The sequence below is a fragment of the Sinocyclocheilus rhinocerous genome, unplaced genomic scaffold, assembly GCF_001515625.1.
Source record: "Sinocyclocheilus rhinocerous isolate Xijiao unplaced genomic scaffold, SAMN03320098_v1.1 scaffold1065, whole genome shotgun sequence".
NCBI lineage: Eukaryota > Metazoa > Chordata > Actinopteri > Cypriniformes > Cyprinidae > Sinocyclocheilus > Sinocyclocheilus rhinocerous.
The window spans coordinates 1,709,011-1,726,808 of NW_015628720.1; the positions used below are offsets into that span (position 1 = coordinate 1,709,011).

The following is a 17,798-nucleotide window of genomic DNA, read 5'->3' on the forward strand; positions in this document are numbered from 1 at the left end:
AATGCCATGATGCAGCTTATTTAATGGCAAACATGTTGGCTGTTGGTTCATTATTGTTATCCAAGTTATATAAAGTTACTTATATAACTTTTATAAAGATACATTTGGCCATTAACATTGAAATAATTCATGCATCAGAGAGATTATTAACTGTATCAGTAAATGTGAAACGGACTGTTACCGGTCGAGCTTCCTGAATCTCATGATGCAGAGACTGATGGTTTGTCACACCTGTCCTCTGTGGAATGTGAGAACTGATGTGGCATTTATTTAACCTGCCAAAAATGAGTACATTTAGAGTCTAAATAATGATACATTTTGCTGCTTTTCATAAGTACCAACTGATTTTCCCTGCTAATGAAACAACATCGGTGGTGTTTACCTGAAGAGTGCTTGCTTTGAGTGCTCTTGTAGCCTCATCAATTCTGACTGCAGGCCCTTCAGATGCATTAGCAGACAACAGAACACCATTACTGAACAGCCAAACCATGCTTTCACACGGTCACAAGCATATTCTCAACAACGGAATACCTCAATAATTTTGTGACTTTCAAAGTGAGTGTCCTTAAGCTTTTCCAGCAGGATGCTTCTCTATGTGGAATAAACAACAAGTGCCATAAAGAAAGACAAAATGTACTCGACACAGTAAAAAAGGACCACCGCAGAGTTTAATATCACCTTTGTAAGGTCCCGGTCTTTCACAGCCAGCACCATATGAGATTCTTCTAATTCTCCCTGTGAACATGATCAAACAGTATTTATATACTCTAGCTCAACTCTGTGGCCATATACAATGCACACTTACACATTTTCTCACCCTTAATTCAGAGTTTTCTCTCCTCAGTTTGTTTATTCGATCTTCAGCGAGGTTCCTCTCAAGGGTTAATTTTTCATTCTGTGGAAGTTATTGTGATTTAGCACATAACAGAACTATTTCGAAATACTTATTCACAATGTATGATTCTATAAAAGTCAGTACCTTTTCTTCAGTTATTCTGATTAGGGCTTTCAAGCGTTCGCTTTCCTTTATCTAAAAGACAGATGTCAAGGTATTGGGTAAGAATAGTCTTTTATAAAACAAGTGTCACCAGTATTATGACTTCAAGAGCGTGAATGATTCATACTAAGGCACAGTTGCTGGCCTGTGCTCTTGCGGCTCTGTCCTGGCTCTCCCTCAGTGCACATCTGGTTTCATCGAGTTCCTCTGAAAGGGATCGGGCTCTTACTGCAAACAGCTGGGTACTGGTGACATTTCAAAGAAAAAGAAAAACTATAAACATTCTTATGATGTTATATTGATTAGTTATTATATCAATTATACTGATACAAAAGGAAAATCGCTGAAAATGTATACACCCTCAGGCCATCCCAGATGTACATGAGTTTCTTTCTTAATCAGAACAGATTTGGAGAAATTTAACATTACGTCACTTGTTCACCAATGGATCCTCTGCAGTGAATGGGTGCCGTCAGAATGAGAGTCCAAACAGCTGATAAAAGCATCACAATAATCCACAAGTAATCCACACCACTCCAGTCCATCAATTAACATCTTGTGAATGGAAAAGCTGCATCTTTGTAAGACACAAATCCATCATTAAGGCCAAAATACAAATCCGTAATCCATAATAACGCTTCCTCCAGTGAAAAAGCATATCCCCTGTTTATCTATCTATCTATCTATCTATCTATCTATATGTGTTTGTTTGTTTGTTTTATTATTGCTATTATTTAAAAAAAAGCGCAGCTTTTCACTTCACAAGGCGTTAATTATTGGTTTATTACTTGTGGATTGTTGTGATGTTTTTATCAGCTGTTTGGACTCTTCTATGGGAACAATGTGAGACTGGTTTAAGATGAAAGTTTAAAATGTCACATGTTATAACTTTTATTCAGCAAGGATGTATTAACTTGATCAAAAGTCACAATGACAGTTTGCACCAAAAGAAGAACAGCTGTTTTCAACTCATATTTATTGAGCACAAAATCATATTAGAATGATTTCTGAAGGATCATGTGACTCTGACGACTGGAGTAATGATGCTGAAAATTCAGCTTTCATCACAGGAGTAAATTACATTTTAAAATATATTAATATAGAAAGCAGTTGTTTTAAATTGTAATAATATTTCACAAAGCTTTCACTATTATTCACTTACCAGTTATAGATAATTTTCTTAAGGTTGATCCTGTATCCTGTTTTTTATCCTCAGAAGCCCTATACGTAAATCAATGTTTATCACACTTTATAATGTCTCCTCTTACATCACGTCATATAAATACCCTGACATTGTGTTTTTGTCTGTATCTCTCACCCATCTTGGCAGCACTGGGCGATCCACTCTCTCATGGTGGCGTGAAACGTATCTCTACTAACAGGTGGATCCTGGTTCTCTGGGTCCAGCATCTGTCGTAAATTGGTCAGCTTGTCCTGGCCGGAACTTTGGAGCGTCATGGACTGAAGATACTGCACCACAGTGGAGGCCTGAACCTCTCCTGTAGGTAACAGAGACATACACTGTTCAACTTATTGAGTCTGTACGTAAAAAAAAATATCAAAATGCAATAAAATGTCATTTTTTTAATGCAATTTTTGTAATGTATTTTCAGCATCATTACTTGATTGTCTTCAGTGTCACATGATCTGAACATGAATATGCTGACTTGGTGCTCAAGAAACATTTCTTATTATTAGCACTGTTGAAAAAAGCTGGTGCTTAATATTTTTTCAATTAGTTTTTGTGGAAACGGTGATACTTTTTTTTCAGGATTCTTTAACAAATGGAAAGGTCATTTATTTATATAATTATAAACTGACAACCAGAGAAAGAAAACTCAAGAAACTGTGATATTGTTGCTCCAATGACATCTGTATTTCTATACCCTTCATTTCATTCTGAGAAGGATTTACATTTTCCACCACTACTGAAGATGACCTAATGAGGTCTTCTGTTTCATGGTGTTACTGAAATATGACAATGACAACAACTGAGACATCAGTAATAACGGAATGATGTATACTATTTTTTGGCATGAAATGCAATGGAAAATTACATACCTTTCAGATGAATATAATCCTTTTAGAACACACAAGAACGGCATTATCAAAACAGCATGGATGATCTGTTGACAATCATACATATAATCACAGTTACACTGTTGTGTATGTGCAACACCCTTGTTGCCTGTAGATCTCAATGCTTCTAAAAGCAACAGCTGATCTTTAGAGAGCCTTTGCCTCTTTTTTTCATCATAGACGCACACTACATCAAAACCAGATGACTTGGCTACCTCCCCCAAACGCCCTCCATTCACTGCCTGTGTACTTCTAGCAGGACAGAACAATGCTGTAATGGACCATTTTAATGAACCTTCGGCAGTTTTCCATATCAAATGTTTCAAGACCAGCACTCATCACTATTAGCACCCCCCACTAATTGTCCTTGTCCATTTCACCAAACATATATCCAACCTTCAGAGTATTTCTCTTAGTCAGCCTTTTATGTTGAAAATGTATTATTATTATTATTCCATAAAATGTTATATCATATTATGATTTTAGATATAATTAAACTATTGTCATATCATTGTCTATTTATAATTACTATTATTAATCTACACAGTATAATAAGTTATACTACTTTCATTGTTCCTTTATTATATTGATATTAATTTTAATAATATTAATTTTACTTACCTATTTCATATTGTATCACAATTCTAGATACAATTATACTATTATAATGTCATTGTATATTTGTTATTGTTATTATTATCTATCTGTATAATATTATAAATTTAGATACAAATATAATATCATATCAAATATGTTTTACTAATACTATTATTTATATTTAAAATATTATATTAGAATTTTACATACTGTATATTAAATGATGTAATATCAATGTATTATTATTAATCATCTATATAACTTTTTATTATAATTTTATATTGTACTATCATCATATAATTGTATATTTGTCATCAACAATAGTATAAATATGTAATTATAAATTGTAAGTATATTTACTATTATTATTATTATTATTTTTTTTTTATTATTTATACAATATGGTAGTAGTAGTGAAGTTGTAATGAGAATAGTAATAATTATATCTAAAACTAGATAAAAAAAGTTTGTCAAGACAAACTTTAAGTTGGCTTGAGAAAGCCGAACCAGAAAGTTTGAAAAGATTAAAAAGTTTAAGAAGTTTAAAAAGTTTTAACTTTGATGGTTTTCAGTCTGAAAAAGCTTAAAGTTTGAATGTTTTGAAGGCAATACAGTCTATCCGAGATAGATAGATAGATAGATAGATAGAAATGCAGCTGCTAGAATACTCATGTGGTTGCTAAGGTGTTGCTATGCAGTTGCTAGGGTACCCAGGATGGTTGCTAGGGTGTTGCTATGCGGTTGCTAGGGTACTCGGGGTGGTTGCTAAGGTGTTGCTATGCGGTTGCTAGGGTACCCGGGATGGTTGCTAGGGTGTTGCTATGCGGTTGCTAGGGTACCCGGGGCGGTTTCTAGGTTGGTTTGGATAGTTGCTAGAGTGTTGCTATGAAGATAGATAGATAGATAGATAGATAGATAGATAGATAGATAGATATTATTATTATTATAAATTCATTAATATTAAAATATAATATTATATTATAAATTTAAAGGCAAATGTACTTTGTCGTATACGTATCACATATGTGTTGTTGTTTTTGTTGTTACTATTATTAATTTGTCACTCTATATCTAAATATACTTTTATGAATATTTGTATTTTTAATCATTTGTCGCGTCTCATGATCATTTAGTGGCGACAGAAAGGTTGAAACAAAAAGTCCATAATGGATGAATTTTTGAGGACTTTTAATTTGAAGCGCTTGGCCGCTAACCCGGAAGTGTAGGGAATTTTGTTGTTCAGGTTCAGTTGGTGAGTGTGTGGGGCTGCTGCTGCTGATCATCACCACTGGATACGAACAAGTACAAACCAAAAACTGTGATATTGGGTTTTTGGCTTGAGTCGGAAGCAATAAAAAATAAAAAAGAAGATAAATATAGATAAAGTAGAATTAAAATAGAATAGAAAGAGTTAAGAGGGTCAAATAAAGGTGGAACAGATGTGTTTTTAGTCGTTTCTTGAAGATGGTTAAGGACATGGTTAAGTTATTAGATTTTTGTTATTATTCTACTGTCAGTTTTAGCCAAATCCACTGGACTCGTGGAATTTGATCTTATTTTAATGTTCTGGTTAATGATAATTCGTTTGTTGTTTCTTTCTCAGGTTATTGAGCTTGACTTTGACCAGCTTCCAGAAGGAGATGAAGTCATCAGTATCCTCAAACAGGAACACACACAGCTGCACATATGGATTGCACTCGCTGTAAGTGACAAGCTTGTTTACGGTGACATTTGTAGGATTTCTGGTGTGCAGAAATCTCACGACTATTTCTTTTCAGTTGGAGTACTACAAGCAAGGCAAGACAGAGGATTTTGTCAAGTTGCTGGAGGCGGCGCGCATTGATGGAAACCTCGATTACAGAGACCACGAGAAGGACCAGATGACGTGTTTGGACACACTGGCAGCTTATTATGTCCAGCAGGCTCGAAAGGAGAAGAACAAGGATGCAAAGAAGGACCTCATCAACCAGTCCACTCTTCTGTACACAATGGCAGACAAGATCATCATGTATGATCAGGTAAATAAAGGTTACAGTTTTCATAGTGATCTCTGTTATCGTTTAGTTTTTTTGTTTGTTGTTGTTGGGTCTTCAGCCTTATGATATTTCTCATTTCCGCAGAACCATCTGCTGGGAAGAGCTTGCTTTTGTCTTCTGGAAGGAGATAAGATGGATCAGGCAGACGCTCAGTTTCAGTTTGTGCTTAACCAGTCAACAAACAACATCCCTGCACTCCTGGGTAAGTGTGGCACATGATCATTCTATACTTAAAAGTCTGATTTAAAATCAACTTGAAATCACAGTTTACTCTATTTTTTCCTAACACAGCAGAGTTTGTGTGGGTCTTGAAAAGTCTTAAAGGGTCTTAATTCACAAATTAAGGCCTAAAAAGGTCCTAAATGGGAGCAAAAAGTCTTATATTCGTAAAGTCTTGACATTAAATGTGACCCTGGAGCACAAAACCAGTCTTCAGTCGCTGGGGTATATTTGTAGCAATAGCCAAAAATACATTGTATGGGTCAAAATTATAGATTTTTCTTTTATGCCAAAAATCATTAGGATATTAAAGGGTTAGTTCAGCCAAAAATAAAAATTAGGCTGTGTTTTACTCACTTGGACAACTTTAAAGGCGATTTTCTCAATATGTTGATTTTTTTGGCACCCTCAAATTCCAGATTTTCAAGTAGTTGTATCTCGGCCAAATATTGTCCTATCCTAACAAACCACACATCAATGGAAAGCTTATTTATTCAGCTTTCAGATTATGTATAAATCTCAATTTCGAAAAATTGACCCTTATGACTGGTTTTGTGGTCCAGGGTCACAAATGTTCTTCCTTAGTATTTTTTTTCTCAATGCAAATATCTAAGCATCATTAAATCAAGTTACATTTACTTGAGATGCAAATTGAACATATGAAGTTTTGTTTTCTGAGAAAATGAACAAAATTAAGCGAGTTTGTTTAAAACATGCATAAATAACTGTCAGTGGGGATTGAAAACTTGCTTTCCCTTCCAATCAAGTTGATTTTTCTGAGCCCAGTGATCGATATTTGTTCTTGTTTTAATCATAAACTCACTTCATTTTGATCAATTTCTCATAAAAGAAGACTTCTTATTTTATGCAATTTTGCTTGAAAAGTCTTAAGTTTACATTCATAAAACCTGCAGAAACCCTTTACAGTGTTCCTTCGAATCCTCTAAAAGTCTTAAATTCAGTTAGATCAAATTTAAGGTCTTAAAAAGTCTTAAATGCTATAACAGAAGACTTAATTATAATTTGAAGAGGTCTTAAATTGCATTTTAAATTTGAGGGAGGAAAAACACAAATTGCAATATGGCCTAATTTGATCATTAAACTCCATATTATGTCATATTAGTTGATTTAATTAATTAAATGCGAGCGCTGCATGCTCCAATTCAAAACATGTCAATCTTGCGCATTCTACAGGATCAGGTTTCAGAGTAGATCGCAGCCATTGATTATTGCACGTTTATGCCAAGCGTTTGCTATTAATAGATGTTGTCTTGTTATGAATGATTATTTATGTTTCTGTCCTTCAATAGGAAAGGCGTGTATCTCCTTCAACAAAAAGGATTACAGAGGAGCTTTAGCTTACTACAAAAAAGCACTTCGCACTAACCCTGGCTGTCCAGGTGAGTCTGCCAGATGTGTAAAGGCTTGTTCACACCGGGACGAATATCGCGCGCGATTATCGCCAACATTTAACGCCTCATGACTAAACAAAGGGCGCCAATGTGAGTGTGCACACCCAAAATGTACAGTATTTGTGTAAAAGCGTAATTTTTTAAAAAACGCCTCTGGCTCGTTTTTTGGGTTTGACGCGCCACGTTAAAAACTGGCCGACCAATGAGATTGGCACTTTTGTTCACGTGCCTGGAGCTGCTGAAGTTACAGTAAAACACGACTTGGTGGCGCTCAAGCACAAAACGGTCTTGCCGAGCACACATTGATACCTAACGACAAAGAGGAAGTAAGTAGACCAAGAAGATGCATCGAGGCAAGATGAATGTAGAGCTGCTGGTCTCATTGGTGTCTGAACACAAAGGGCTTTATGACAAACGCGACAGCGACTACAAAAATCTCGATAAGAGGGAGTTGTTATGGAGAGGAATTGCAGATCAAATAGGATTCGATGTGTACCGGGGTATTTCTGTTTTTCATTAAGCGCCATCTAATGTCAGGGAGTGAATTTGCACGTTCACTCGGCTCATTGCCTGCGAAACTCGCTTGGGTATGAACACAAAAAACGTGTCGAAAAACGTTGGCGATAAGCGCATTCGATAATCGTCCCGGTGTGTACGAGGCTTCAAACATACTATTGTCTTTTCCTTAAAACCTGACCACTTCCTAGATAGTTACAGTAGATCGATTTATTCTAATCAAATCTTGACAAAATATACATGAAATACTTCAATACTATATATTATAATATATATTTAGGGCCCTATGAAATGTTGTATTTCTTCATAAAATTCTGTCCTGTTTTAATTTTTCTGTATTATGTTTTAATGGCTTAAACAAATTTGAATAATCAAAATGCATGTTAAATCAATAGAATTCATAAAACTTTAACATTTGTATAATTTATTTAAATTTTGGTCACACTTCATTTCAATAGTAAGGGTTAGCTGTATTTTATCTAACTCGTTAGAGTATTAGCAGACTATTAGGTTAGGGTTAGTAGAATAAGTTGAGATATACTTGCAAATTTTCTTATATTCAGGAGAATGTCTAAATGTGACTATCAAAATAAAGTGTTACTAAGTGTTTTATTTATTTATTTTCCCCCAGAATTTGTGTTGTTTTTATGGATTTATTGATGTAATACAATTTATCATCAAACATTAACAGTTTAATATTTTCAAATGTAAACAAATCAAAATTGGGCAACTGCCGTTATTTTTTAGTATTCAAATAAAATAAAAAAATATATATAATGAAAACAATATTGATAAAATGTACTTTTTATTTTATTATTATTTCTTTGAGAAGTTAGAAGTTAAACCAAACTTAAATTTTGACGGGCTGGCCTAAAGACCCTTTAGTTTCTGTGTGTACATTATATGACTATAGTTTTATCCAATGAAATGCTTGTTGAAGTGATTCTCAGAGCATCTCTGAAGATGAAGTTTATGTGTTTATGTCCTCATATAGTGAGACGTCATACGCTGAAATAAAAAAAACCCATTAGTGTCACGCATACATGAGTATATTTCATTTTGATTACCTCAACAGTCCTACTTTTGATATATTCGTCCAAAATTGGCTACATTCTGTGAAATTCCGCATTATGCTGTACATTCCATTTTCATACTGGATTCCACTGGATTCTGTCTCCATTTTTTGCATCACAAAATCATAGGGCCCTGTGCTTCAAATTGCTGGTTAGCAGTGACTGGTCAAGACCGGGTGTGCCTCACATGTCCTGAAAAGTGAAGCTGCAGGCTCTTTGATCGCCCCCTGGTGGCTGGCTGCAGTACAGGTCATAAACCCCGCCCTCTCCATGTAAACGAATGGGACTTGAGTCAAAATAAAAAAATAAATTACACTTCCAATACAATTTTCCGAAAGATGGTTTTGGTCATTTAAGGTAGTTGTTATCACGCTGATATATGTTCAATTGTTCGTTTTTGTGATAAGTTTTATTTTAGCTAGTAATTTGATGCTATAAAAACGGGGCGTGTCGTTATGGTTGATTGGGTCTGCGGGAGTTTGGGCGGGAGTTTGATACCGCGGCTCCACCTCATGACAGATGCAGACTCTGGCTCCTAACAAATCTCTACTGCGCAGACTCTGGCTCCAAATGACGTCATTTACTTAAGATGGCAGCGGCCATACTGAGATGCTTTGGCTTCACTTTTATATAGTGGCAGGAATAGGAGATGCGTCGTCCATCTTTTTTTACAGTCTATGGTCAAGACTCACAGAGCTCATTTCTGTGTAAATTGTCTTATTGCAGCCGAGGTGAGACTAGGCATGGGCCATTGCTTTGTCAAGCTCAACAAACTGGAGAAAGCTCGCTTGGCGTTTGGCAGAGCCCTGGAGCTCAACTCCAAATGTGTGGGAGCTTTGGTGGGTTTGGCTGTGCTGGAGCTCAACAGCAAAGAGGCCGACTCCATCAAGAATGGTGTGCAGCTGCTTTCCAGAGCCTACACCATTGACCCCAGCAACCCCATGGTGCTCAATCATCTCGCCAATCATTTCTTCTTCAAAAAGGTAAAGCTAGATCTCTCTTGTGATCTACAGTTTCGAAGTGGAGATCTTGTACTTTATACGTGCTTTGTGTTTTTCAGGACTACAGCAAAGTGCAGCATCTGGCTCTTCATGCTTTTCACAACACAGAGGTGGAGGCTATGCAAGCGGAGAGCTGCTATCAGTTAGCTCGTTCCTTCCACGTCCAGGTACGAAAGAGGCTTCTTTCATTTGAGATATTTCTCAATCAGTATATTTCATATATAACATGTAATTACATATGAGGAGTTCATTTGCAAAAACCGATAAACGCCACTTTAAAAAAAAAGAAAGAGCTGATTGCCGTGCACTATTCTCCACATATAGCGCGATCTGAACCCTAAACACGTTTTGTCAAAAAAGCCGGTTTTGTCCACTTTGCGAACTTGATGAACCGGTGATATCTTCTTCAGGGCGAAAAAATAAAATAAAAGCCTTGCAAAAGCAGCGCGTTACAATGGAGAGGGAAAAGCTACGTGTATTGCGTGTAATCACATCCACACAGTTTATGATCACAACAACAACAACGCTTGTCAGGCATCTTCTACATTGTCATCTGAGGACATTACAAAGATTAAACGAGTGTTTTTTTTAAACTCTAAAACATGAAATGTGGAGTTATCTGCTTTTGCCAAAAAAACGACTGTTGGAGTTATCTGCTTTAGCTATAAAACAAACTTTTAATATGTAAAAAATGAAGTGAAGTGACATGTGGCCAAGTATGGTGACCCATACTCGGAATTAGTGCTCTGCATTTATCCCATCCAAAGTGCACACACACAGCAGTGAACACACACACCGTGAACACACACCTGGAGCAGTGCAACTTTCAATGAACTTTAATTTTGTAAATTACCTGTATTTGTTTAAGTTATTATTACTTAATCAAAACAACCCAACTGCAGTTTGATTGATATTACTTGGAATGCGCAATAAAAAAAAACGTGATTTCTGAAAAAAAAATATAAAAAATAGTTATCGGTTTTTGCATATGAACTCTTCATATATATAAGAGAGATAATTAGCTGGGAATAATAGCATAATCAACACTAAAGAGTATTATTTTCAGTATTGTATTCATATTTTAACTTGATACATTTTTATTGGCTTTTATTAATATATTTTTTGTTTTAATTTTAAGTTTTAATAATTTTATTACACCCTTTTATTTTTATTTTTTAAATTTCATGAATTAAATTAATTTGTATTAATTTGTATTTCAGTTTTAGTTTCAGTAATTTTAGTACCTAAACTTGTTTAATTCAGTAAGTTGACAAGGGAACATTTCTAATTTTCATTTAAGTTTTTTTTTAAAAATCTTATAGTAATATTTAACTGTTTTATTTCCACTTTATTTGAATTACCGTAAACTATTTTTAATTGTTTTGATTTAATTAATCACAACACTGGTCTTAAAATAATGATCAGTAGATCTGTATATAAAATAATATATAGAATATTTGTATTTACTTATTTTATTTCTTTACTTTTTTTACACAATGCTTTACACAAAGTTAAGTATTTAGTGTAGTATTTACTTAAATAAAAATATTTGAAGACTGATAGTATGGACAGAGGCCAAACATTATTCGACCTTGCCAATACATCCGTCTGTCATTCAGCTTAAATTTCCTGCAGTGTGTAACACCAGTGCTGATAAACGTTCACATGTCTTTGCTTTTAGGAGGACTATGACCAGGCCTTCCAGTACTACTATCAGGCCACTCAGTTTGCGTCATCTACTTTCGTACTGCCCTTCTTCGGCCTGGGCCAGATGTATGTATATCGTAGAGACAAGGAGAATGCTGCACAGTGCTTTGAAAAGGTCCTGAAGGCCTATCCCAGCAATTATGAAACCATGAAAATCCTTGGGTCACTTTACGCCACCTCAGATGACCAGGAGAAGAGAGACATTGCTAAAGTATGACATGATTATATATCAAAAACTACATTACAAAAAAACATTTTTGTCAGAGATTGTAAGGCTGCTATTTTTTTTTTTTACTAATAGGAACATTTGAAAAAAATCACAGTACAGTATTCCGATGATGTGGAAGCCTGGATTGAGCTCGCCCAGATTTTGGAACAAACAGACATTCAGGTAACAGTGTTATTCCTACATATGCTTGTGTTTGGACTCATGCAACATATAACTCTCTAACATTGAATCACCCATCTTTCCTGCAGGGTGCTCTTTCTGCATATGGCACGGCCACTCGTATCCTCCAGGAGAAGGTCCAAGCGGATGTTCCTCCTGAGATCCTCAATAATTTGGGGGCTTTACACTTCAGATTGGGAAACCTTGGTGAGGCAAAGGTAAAGAGGGATTTTTAGCTCTAATTAAATGAATGTTGCGGTTCTGCTGTTCATTACCACAGAAAACATCTCATTTTCTTTGTAGAAATACTTTCTGGCTTCTTTGGAGAGGGCAAAAGCTGAGGGCGAGCATGATGAGCACTACTACAACGCCATCTCCGTCACGACCTCCTATAACCTGGCCAGACTCTATGAAGCCATGTGCGAGTTCCACGAGGCTGAGAAACTCTACAAGAACATCTTGAGAGAGCATCCCAACTATGTGGACTGTATGCATCATCGCAGTATTCATTTTGTGTGGCTTTTTTGTTCAGGGAATGGTCTGTTCGGTTGGTTTATTTGAATCTGTAACAGGTTATCCTCCAGGAGAAGGTCCAAGCGGATGTTCCTCCTGAGATCCTCAATAATTTGGGGGCTTTACACTTCAGATTGGGAAACCTTGGTGAGGCAAAGGTAAAGAGGGATTTTTAGCTCTAATTAAATGAATGTTGCGGTTCTGCTGTTCATTACCACAGAAAACATCTCATTTTCTTTGTAGAAATACTTTCTGGCTTCTTTGGAGAGGGCAAAAGCTGAGGGCGAGCATGATGAGCACTACTACAACGCCATCTCCGTCACGACCTCCTATAACCTGGCCAGACTCTATGAAGCCATGTGCGAGTTCCACGAGGCTGAGAAACTCTACAAGAACATCTTGAGAGAGCATCCCAACTATGTGGACTGTATGCATCATCGCAGTATTCATTTTGTGTGGCTTTTTTGTTCAGGGAATGGTCTGTTCGGTTGGTTTATTTGAATCTGTAACAGGTTACTTGCGACTTGGAGCGATGGCACGTGACAAGGGAAATTTCTATGAAGCTTCCGACTGGTTTAAAGAAGCCCTTCAGATCAATCAGGTTGATAGTTCTTATCTTTATACATATTAGGGTTGGGCAATGTCTACAAAATTGGCATCGGACGATGTCTACAGTGAAACATCGCGATGGACGATGACATCGGGGGGCGGGGGTGTGCCCGAAGCGTGAATCCGTATTCAGAAAACGGTTGCCTGTTACATTACAGTACATAAAATTTCACTTACCACATAAACAGAGTAAGGTGAGATGACTGTGGATGATGGCGAATGATTTGCAGATCCTCAGCACCACTGACAAACATCTAATCTTGTAAAATGTGTTGTAAGTGCTGCCGCTCCATGGTTTAAACAGAATACGTGCGATTGCGAATCTCGAAAGTGAAACTAAAAAGCGATCGTGCATTCAAAAGCAGTTTCAATGCCAGGCATAATAGTGGCTCCCTGATGCCCGCAATCTATATACAGTACCCAATGATATAACTGCGAGAGAAATTATTAAAATATGTATTTTCCTCCCATCGAGTATTTATTCCCTTTAGGGGTCCCGTATTACACGTCATTTTCTTTCTGAACGGTATTGGGATGTGGCGGATTGCCGGGGCAAGGGGGGGGAATCAGGATGTCAGCTCAACATCGTGATGTCTATCAGCCATCGGCCCAACCCTAATACATATGACCAACATATATTGTCAGTGTTCTAGTTCTGTATTCATTCAAATAGACAAAAAGTAAAACAAAAAAAGCTAATATGAGATATAAACCACAGCTTTACTGAGCACCGGCAAACTTCTCAGTCACAACGTGATCTTCTTCAATGCCTAATTGCAATACCAGGTGCAAGAGTCACCTTAAAACAAAGAAAGATCACATGGTTGGGCATGTCACATGGTTACCAAAAATCAATTCAATTAATTAAAGTTATCATGTTTCCTCGGAATTCTATATGGATCTAGTTTGTTGAGATAAATGAACTAGTAGTATAATTCTCAGTTGATTAGATTTATTATCATTTACTAGCAGTTTTTTTTTTTTGCTGAAAGTTTAAGCATAATTACGTATTTATCAAATTTTATCATGTGCAATTTTTTGTGTAATTATGTGGCGTACGCAACCATGTGATCTTTAAGGCGACTCCTTGTACCTGATGAAGGTCATGTTGCGACTGAAACGTTTGCTGTTCCTGAGTAAAGCATTTTAAAGTTTTAAAAGCATTTTAAAGTTATTTTAGTATCATTGTTTTTATTAAGTTTTCTGTATTTTCGTTTTTCTTTTTAATTTGTTAAATTTTAGTCATTTTGTTGTGTTTTTGTAATTTTTAGTAATGTTTTTATGTATGACTATAACGTTTTAAATGAATTATATTCAGTTTGAGTTATTTTAGTAAGTCAAGTTAAACTAAAATGAGAAATGTTGCTAGCGGAGATAAAAGTTTTTTTTATTTTATTTCAGTTGAGGTTTATTTTAAGTCACAGTTTTTCTTTAATGGTTTTCTGTTTTAGTTAACTATAATATTGCTGCAGTAAAGCTGTGCTGTGCACTTGCATTTTTTTTTTATCCAACTTTTGGCCTATTTTGATTCTTTTGGCTTATGCACCAATTTTTATTTTCAGGTTTTTGCTGATTTCTTCAGATTTGTATAAATAAATTGTGTTTTGCAGGACCACCCTGATGCCTGGTCTCTGATTGGTAACCTTCACTTGGCGAAGCAAGAGTGGGGTCCCGGGCAGAAAAAGTTTGAACGCATCCTTAAGCAGCCCTCCACTCAGAACGACACTTACTCTATGCTGGCGCTGGGCAACGTGTGGCTTCAGACGCTGCATCAGCCCTCTAGAGACCGAGAAAAGGTGCCCCACGTCATTCAGTTGACAAAAAATCATGTTATCATCAGAATTAGTTGTCTAATTTATTAACATTTTTATTTTGCAGGAAAAGCGGCACCAGGATCGAGCTTTGGCGATCTACAAACAAGTTCTGAGGAATGATGCCAAAAATCTATATGCTGCCAACGGCATAGGTGTTTTATATTAGTTTTGTGAATCCTGACCTGTAACTAGCAGTATAAACGCATTGTAATAGTGGTTAACCGTTAATTTCATCATAAGCATCTTTCTTCCATGTGACACAGGTGCTGTGTTGGCACACAAGGGTTATTTCCGAGAGGCACGGGATGTTTTTGCCCAGGTTCGAGAGGCCACGGCAGAGATCAGTGATGTCTGGTTGAATCTCGCACACATCTATGTGGAGCAGAAGCAGTATATCAGTGCAGTGCAGATGGTGAGGGAATAAACTGAAGGAATTGTCTCCTGAAGAGGAGGGTTTTGTTCTGGATCTGTACTCAAATCCTGTTTGTCTGTGTCTTTAGTATGAAAACTGTTTGAAGAAATTCTACAAATATCAGAACACAGAGGTGCTGCTGTATCTGGCCCGAGCGCTCTTCAAATGTGGCAAGCTGCAGGAGTGCAAGCAGACTCTTCTGAGGGTGGGCAAATCCTAATATCACTTGGCAGTTTGTGTTTTCCAAACTGGGTTTTGTAAGTTAATGTAAACTGATAATTAATTAAAACATAAAAAATTTCAAAAAGCATTTTAAATCAAAATAAAACACGTTTTATAAATAAATATTTTATTTGGCATGTGACCATGACAACATCGAGACACAGATAGTTTTTATTAATATTTTGAATTAGTATTTATTTTACTTTCAGTTTTCATTTTAAGTTTAATGAAAAGTTTGTAATTTTGCTGTTTTGTAATTTTTATTAGTTTTTGTTTTTAAAATATGTCTGTATAGTTAAGCTGAATAAAAACAAGAAATGTTGCTATATATGCTATATGTTATATATATATATATATATATATATATTTATTTTTTATTTTTTTTTTTTTTTCAAGTTTTTTATGGTTTTAGTTTTAGTTAACTATAATAACCCTGCAGAGAACCATGAACACGTTAGTATTCTTTTTGTCTTGAATTATAAATCAAGCTGCTGGATATTATATGACATGCAAATTATATGATTATGCTAATATTGATTTATACGTTGCATAATTCATTAAATAATAAATAGCATTTAACAATTTATTTAATTTAACATATTGCATTATTTAGTTATCTTGTAAAGTGGAACCCAATGTATTATACTGGAATGTACATATTTTTAAAGCTGTTTTTCATCAAAACAACATAGGATTAATGCCCATATATTTATTTTTATGATTATTTATTATTGTATTAATTATGATTTATTATTTAAAACAATATATTGGTAACACTTTACAATAAAGTCCTATTAGTTAATGTCAATTAAAGCATTAACTAACAATGAGCAATACATTTTTTATAGTATTTATTTATCTTTGTTAATGTTAGTTAATACAAATACAACTGATGATGGTTAGCTCTTGTTAGCTCAGGTCCATTAAATAATATTAAAAGATACAACTTTTGATTTTAATAATGTATTAGTAAAATTAAAAATTAGGATTAATAAATGCTTTAGACGTCACGTTTTTTTATTTTTTATTGTTAGTTCATTTGAAAGAATATAGGTAACTAACGTTAACAAACGGTTACCTATATTTGTTCCCAAATATTTTTTGAATCTATTTGTGCATGTTTCTGAGTTTTTTCTGCTTCTTTGACTCTCAGGCTCGGCATGTGGCTCCCAGTGACACAGTGCTGATGTTTAATGTGGCGCTGGTGCTGCAGAGGTTGGCCACGCTGGTGCTGAAGGACGAGAAGAGTAATCTGAAGGCTGTATTGAGTGCGGTGAAAGAGCTGGAGTTGGCTCACAGGTACGTGAACTCCAGGACCTCCAGCCTATGACGCACTACAGCTTGAAGCTCTTATATGCCTTTCATAACTTTCTGTTATTGTTCTCACAGGTACTTCAGTTACCTCAGTAAGGCTGGAGACAAAATGAGATTTGACCTAGCGCTGGCTGCAAGCGAAGCCAGGTAGGTTTGTTTTCCAGATATGGGATATTTGTTCTGAAATAGGGTATATGTCGAACATCACCTGACCAAACCCGGAAAACGGGTCTCATGGCTCCCGCTTGTCGGAGAACGTGTTAACAGCCGTATTAAATAATAGCGATATCTATGGACTTTTAAGATAATCAGTTAAACTAGCTAGCTGTTTTTATTGTTGACGTTTTATTCAATTTGAATATCTAAATGTGAAAAGAATTTAAAAAAAAAAAACTTTTAGGTATCAGTCCGCATATGTGATGGAAATTGGTTATGATCATCATTGGTATCTACTTTGAAGGCATCTTGAGTAAAACGGCTTCATATTTAACTAAGCATATGCAAAACGCTTGAACCGGAAACGACGAGACCCGGTTAACAGAATACGGAAGTCTGTTGTGCATAACCGTTTGTTTTCCAGATATGGGATATTTGTTCTGAAATTGAAGTTTCCTGATACAGCATGCCCCAGTCAGATGTGATCATGAGAAAATCACAGCAAATCTAAAAAATGTTCATGCTTAATATACAGTTATGTGTATTTTATCTATGTATTATGTTTAATTCGTTTTTTATGTATTTTATAAATGTTATTAATTTCACATAGATTTTTAGTTTGGTTATATATACAAATTGATGTTTTATATATATTTTATATACATAACTTTTTTTGAATATATACTGTGTGTGTATATATATATATATATATATATATATATATATATATATA

The 17,798-nt window shown here is 35.4% G+C and overlaps 2 protein-coding genes across 2 annotated transcripts in view; one reads left to right on the forward strand and one right to left on the reverse strand.

The window, feature by feature from the left end:
• The window catches only part of LOC107738352 (protein MRVI1-like), a 53,555-nt gene extending 52,957 nt beyond the window's left edge, over nt 1-598 (reverse strand). The window contains exons 1-3 of the mRNA XM_016550099.1: nt 532-598; nt 383-438; nt 182-275 (exon numbers count right to left, since the gene is read on the reverse strand). Of these exons, the coding sequence (XP_016405585.1) occupies nt 182-275; nt 383-420 (132 nt within the window). The 5' untranslated portion in view covers nt 421-438; nt 532-598. The remainder of the gene's footprint in view (nt 1-181; nt 276-382; nt 439-531) is intronic.
• A 4,539-nt stretch (nt 599-5,137) lies between these two features.
• The window catches only part of ctr9 (CTR9 homolog, Paf1/RNA polymerase II complex component), a 16,545-nt gene continuing 3,884 nt past the window's right edge, over nt 5,138-17,798 (forward strand). The window contains exons 1-18 of the mRNA XM_016550115.1: nt 5,138-5,152; nt 5,277-5,375; nt 5,452-5,691; nt 5,794-5,911; nt 7,239-7,328; nt 9,656-9,912; nt 9,990-10,097; nt 11,612-11,848; nt 11,939-12,028; nt 12,115-12,243; nt 12,329-12,512; nt 13,051-13,139; nt 14,758-14,943; nt 15,026-15,113; nt 15,225-15,373; nt 15,462-15,578; nt 16,749-16,894; nt 16,985-17,056. Of these exons, the coding sequence (XP_016405601.1) occupies nt 5,138-5,152; nt 5,277-5,375; nt 5,452-5,691; nt 5,794-5,911; nt 7,239-7,328; nt 9,656-9,912; nt 9,990-10,097; nt 11,612-11,848; nt 11,939-12,028; nt 12,115-12,243; nt 12,329-12,512; nt 13,051-13,139; nt 14,758-14,943; nt 15,026-15,113; nt 15,225-15,373; nt 15,462-15,578; nt 16,749-16,894; nt 16,985-17,056 (2,414 nt within the window). The remainder of the gene's footprint in view (nt 5,153-5,276; nt 5,376-5,451; nt 5,692-5,793; nt 5,912-7,238; nt 7,329-9,655; nt 9,913-9,989; nt 10,098-11,611; nt 11,849-11,938; nt 12,029-12,114; nt 12,244-12,328; nt 12,513-13,050; nt 13,140-14,757; nt 14,944-15,025; nt 15,114-15,224; nt 15,374-15,461; nt 15,579-16,748; nt 16,895-16,984; nt 17,057-17,798) is intronic.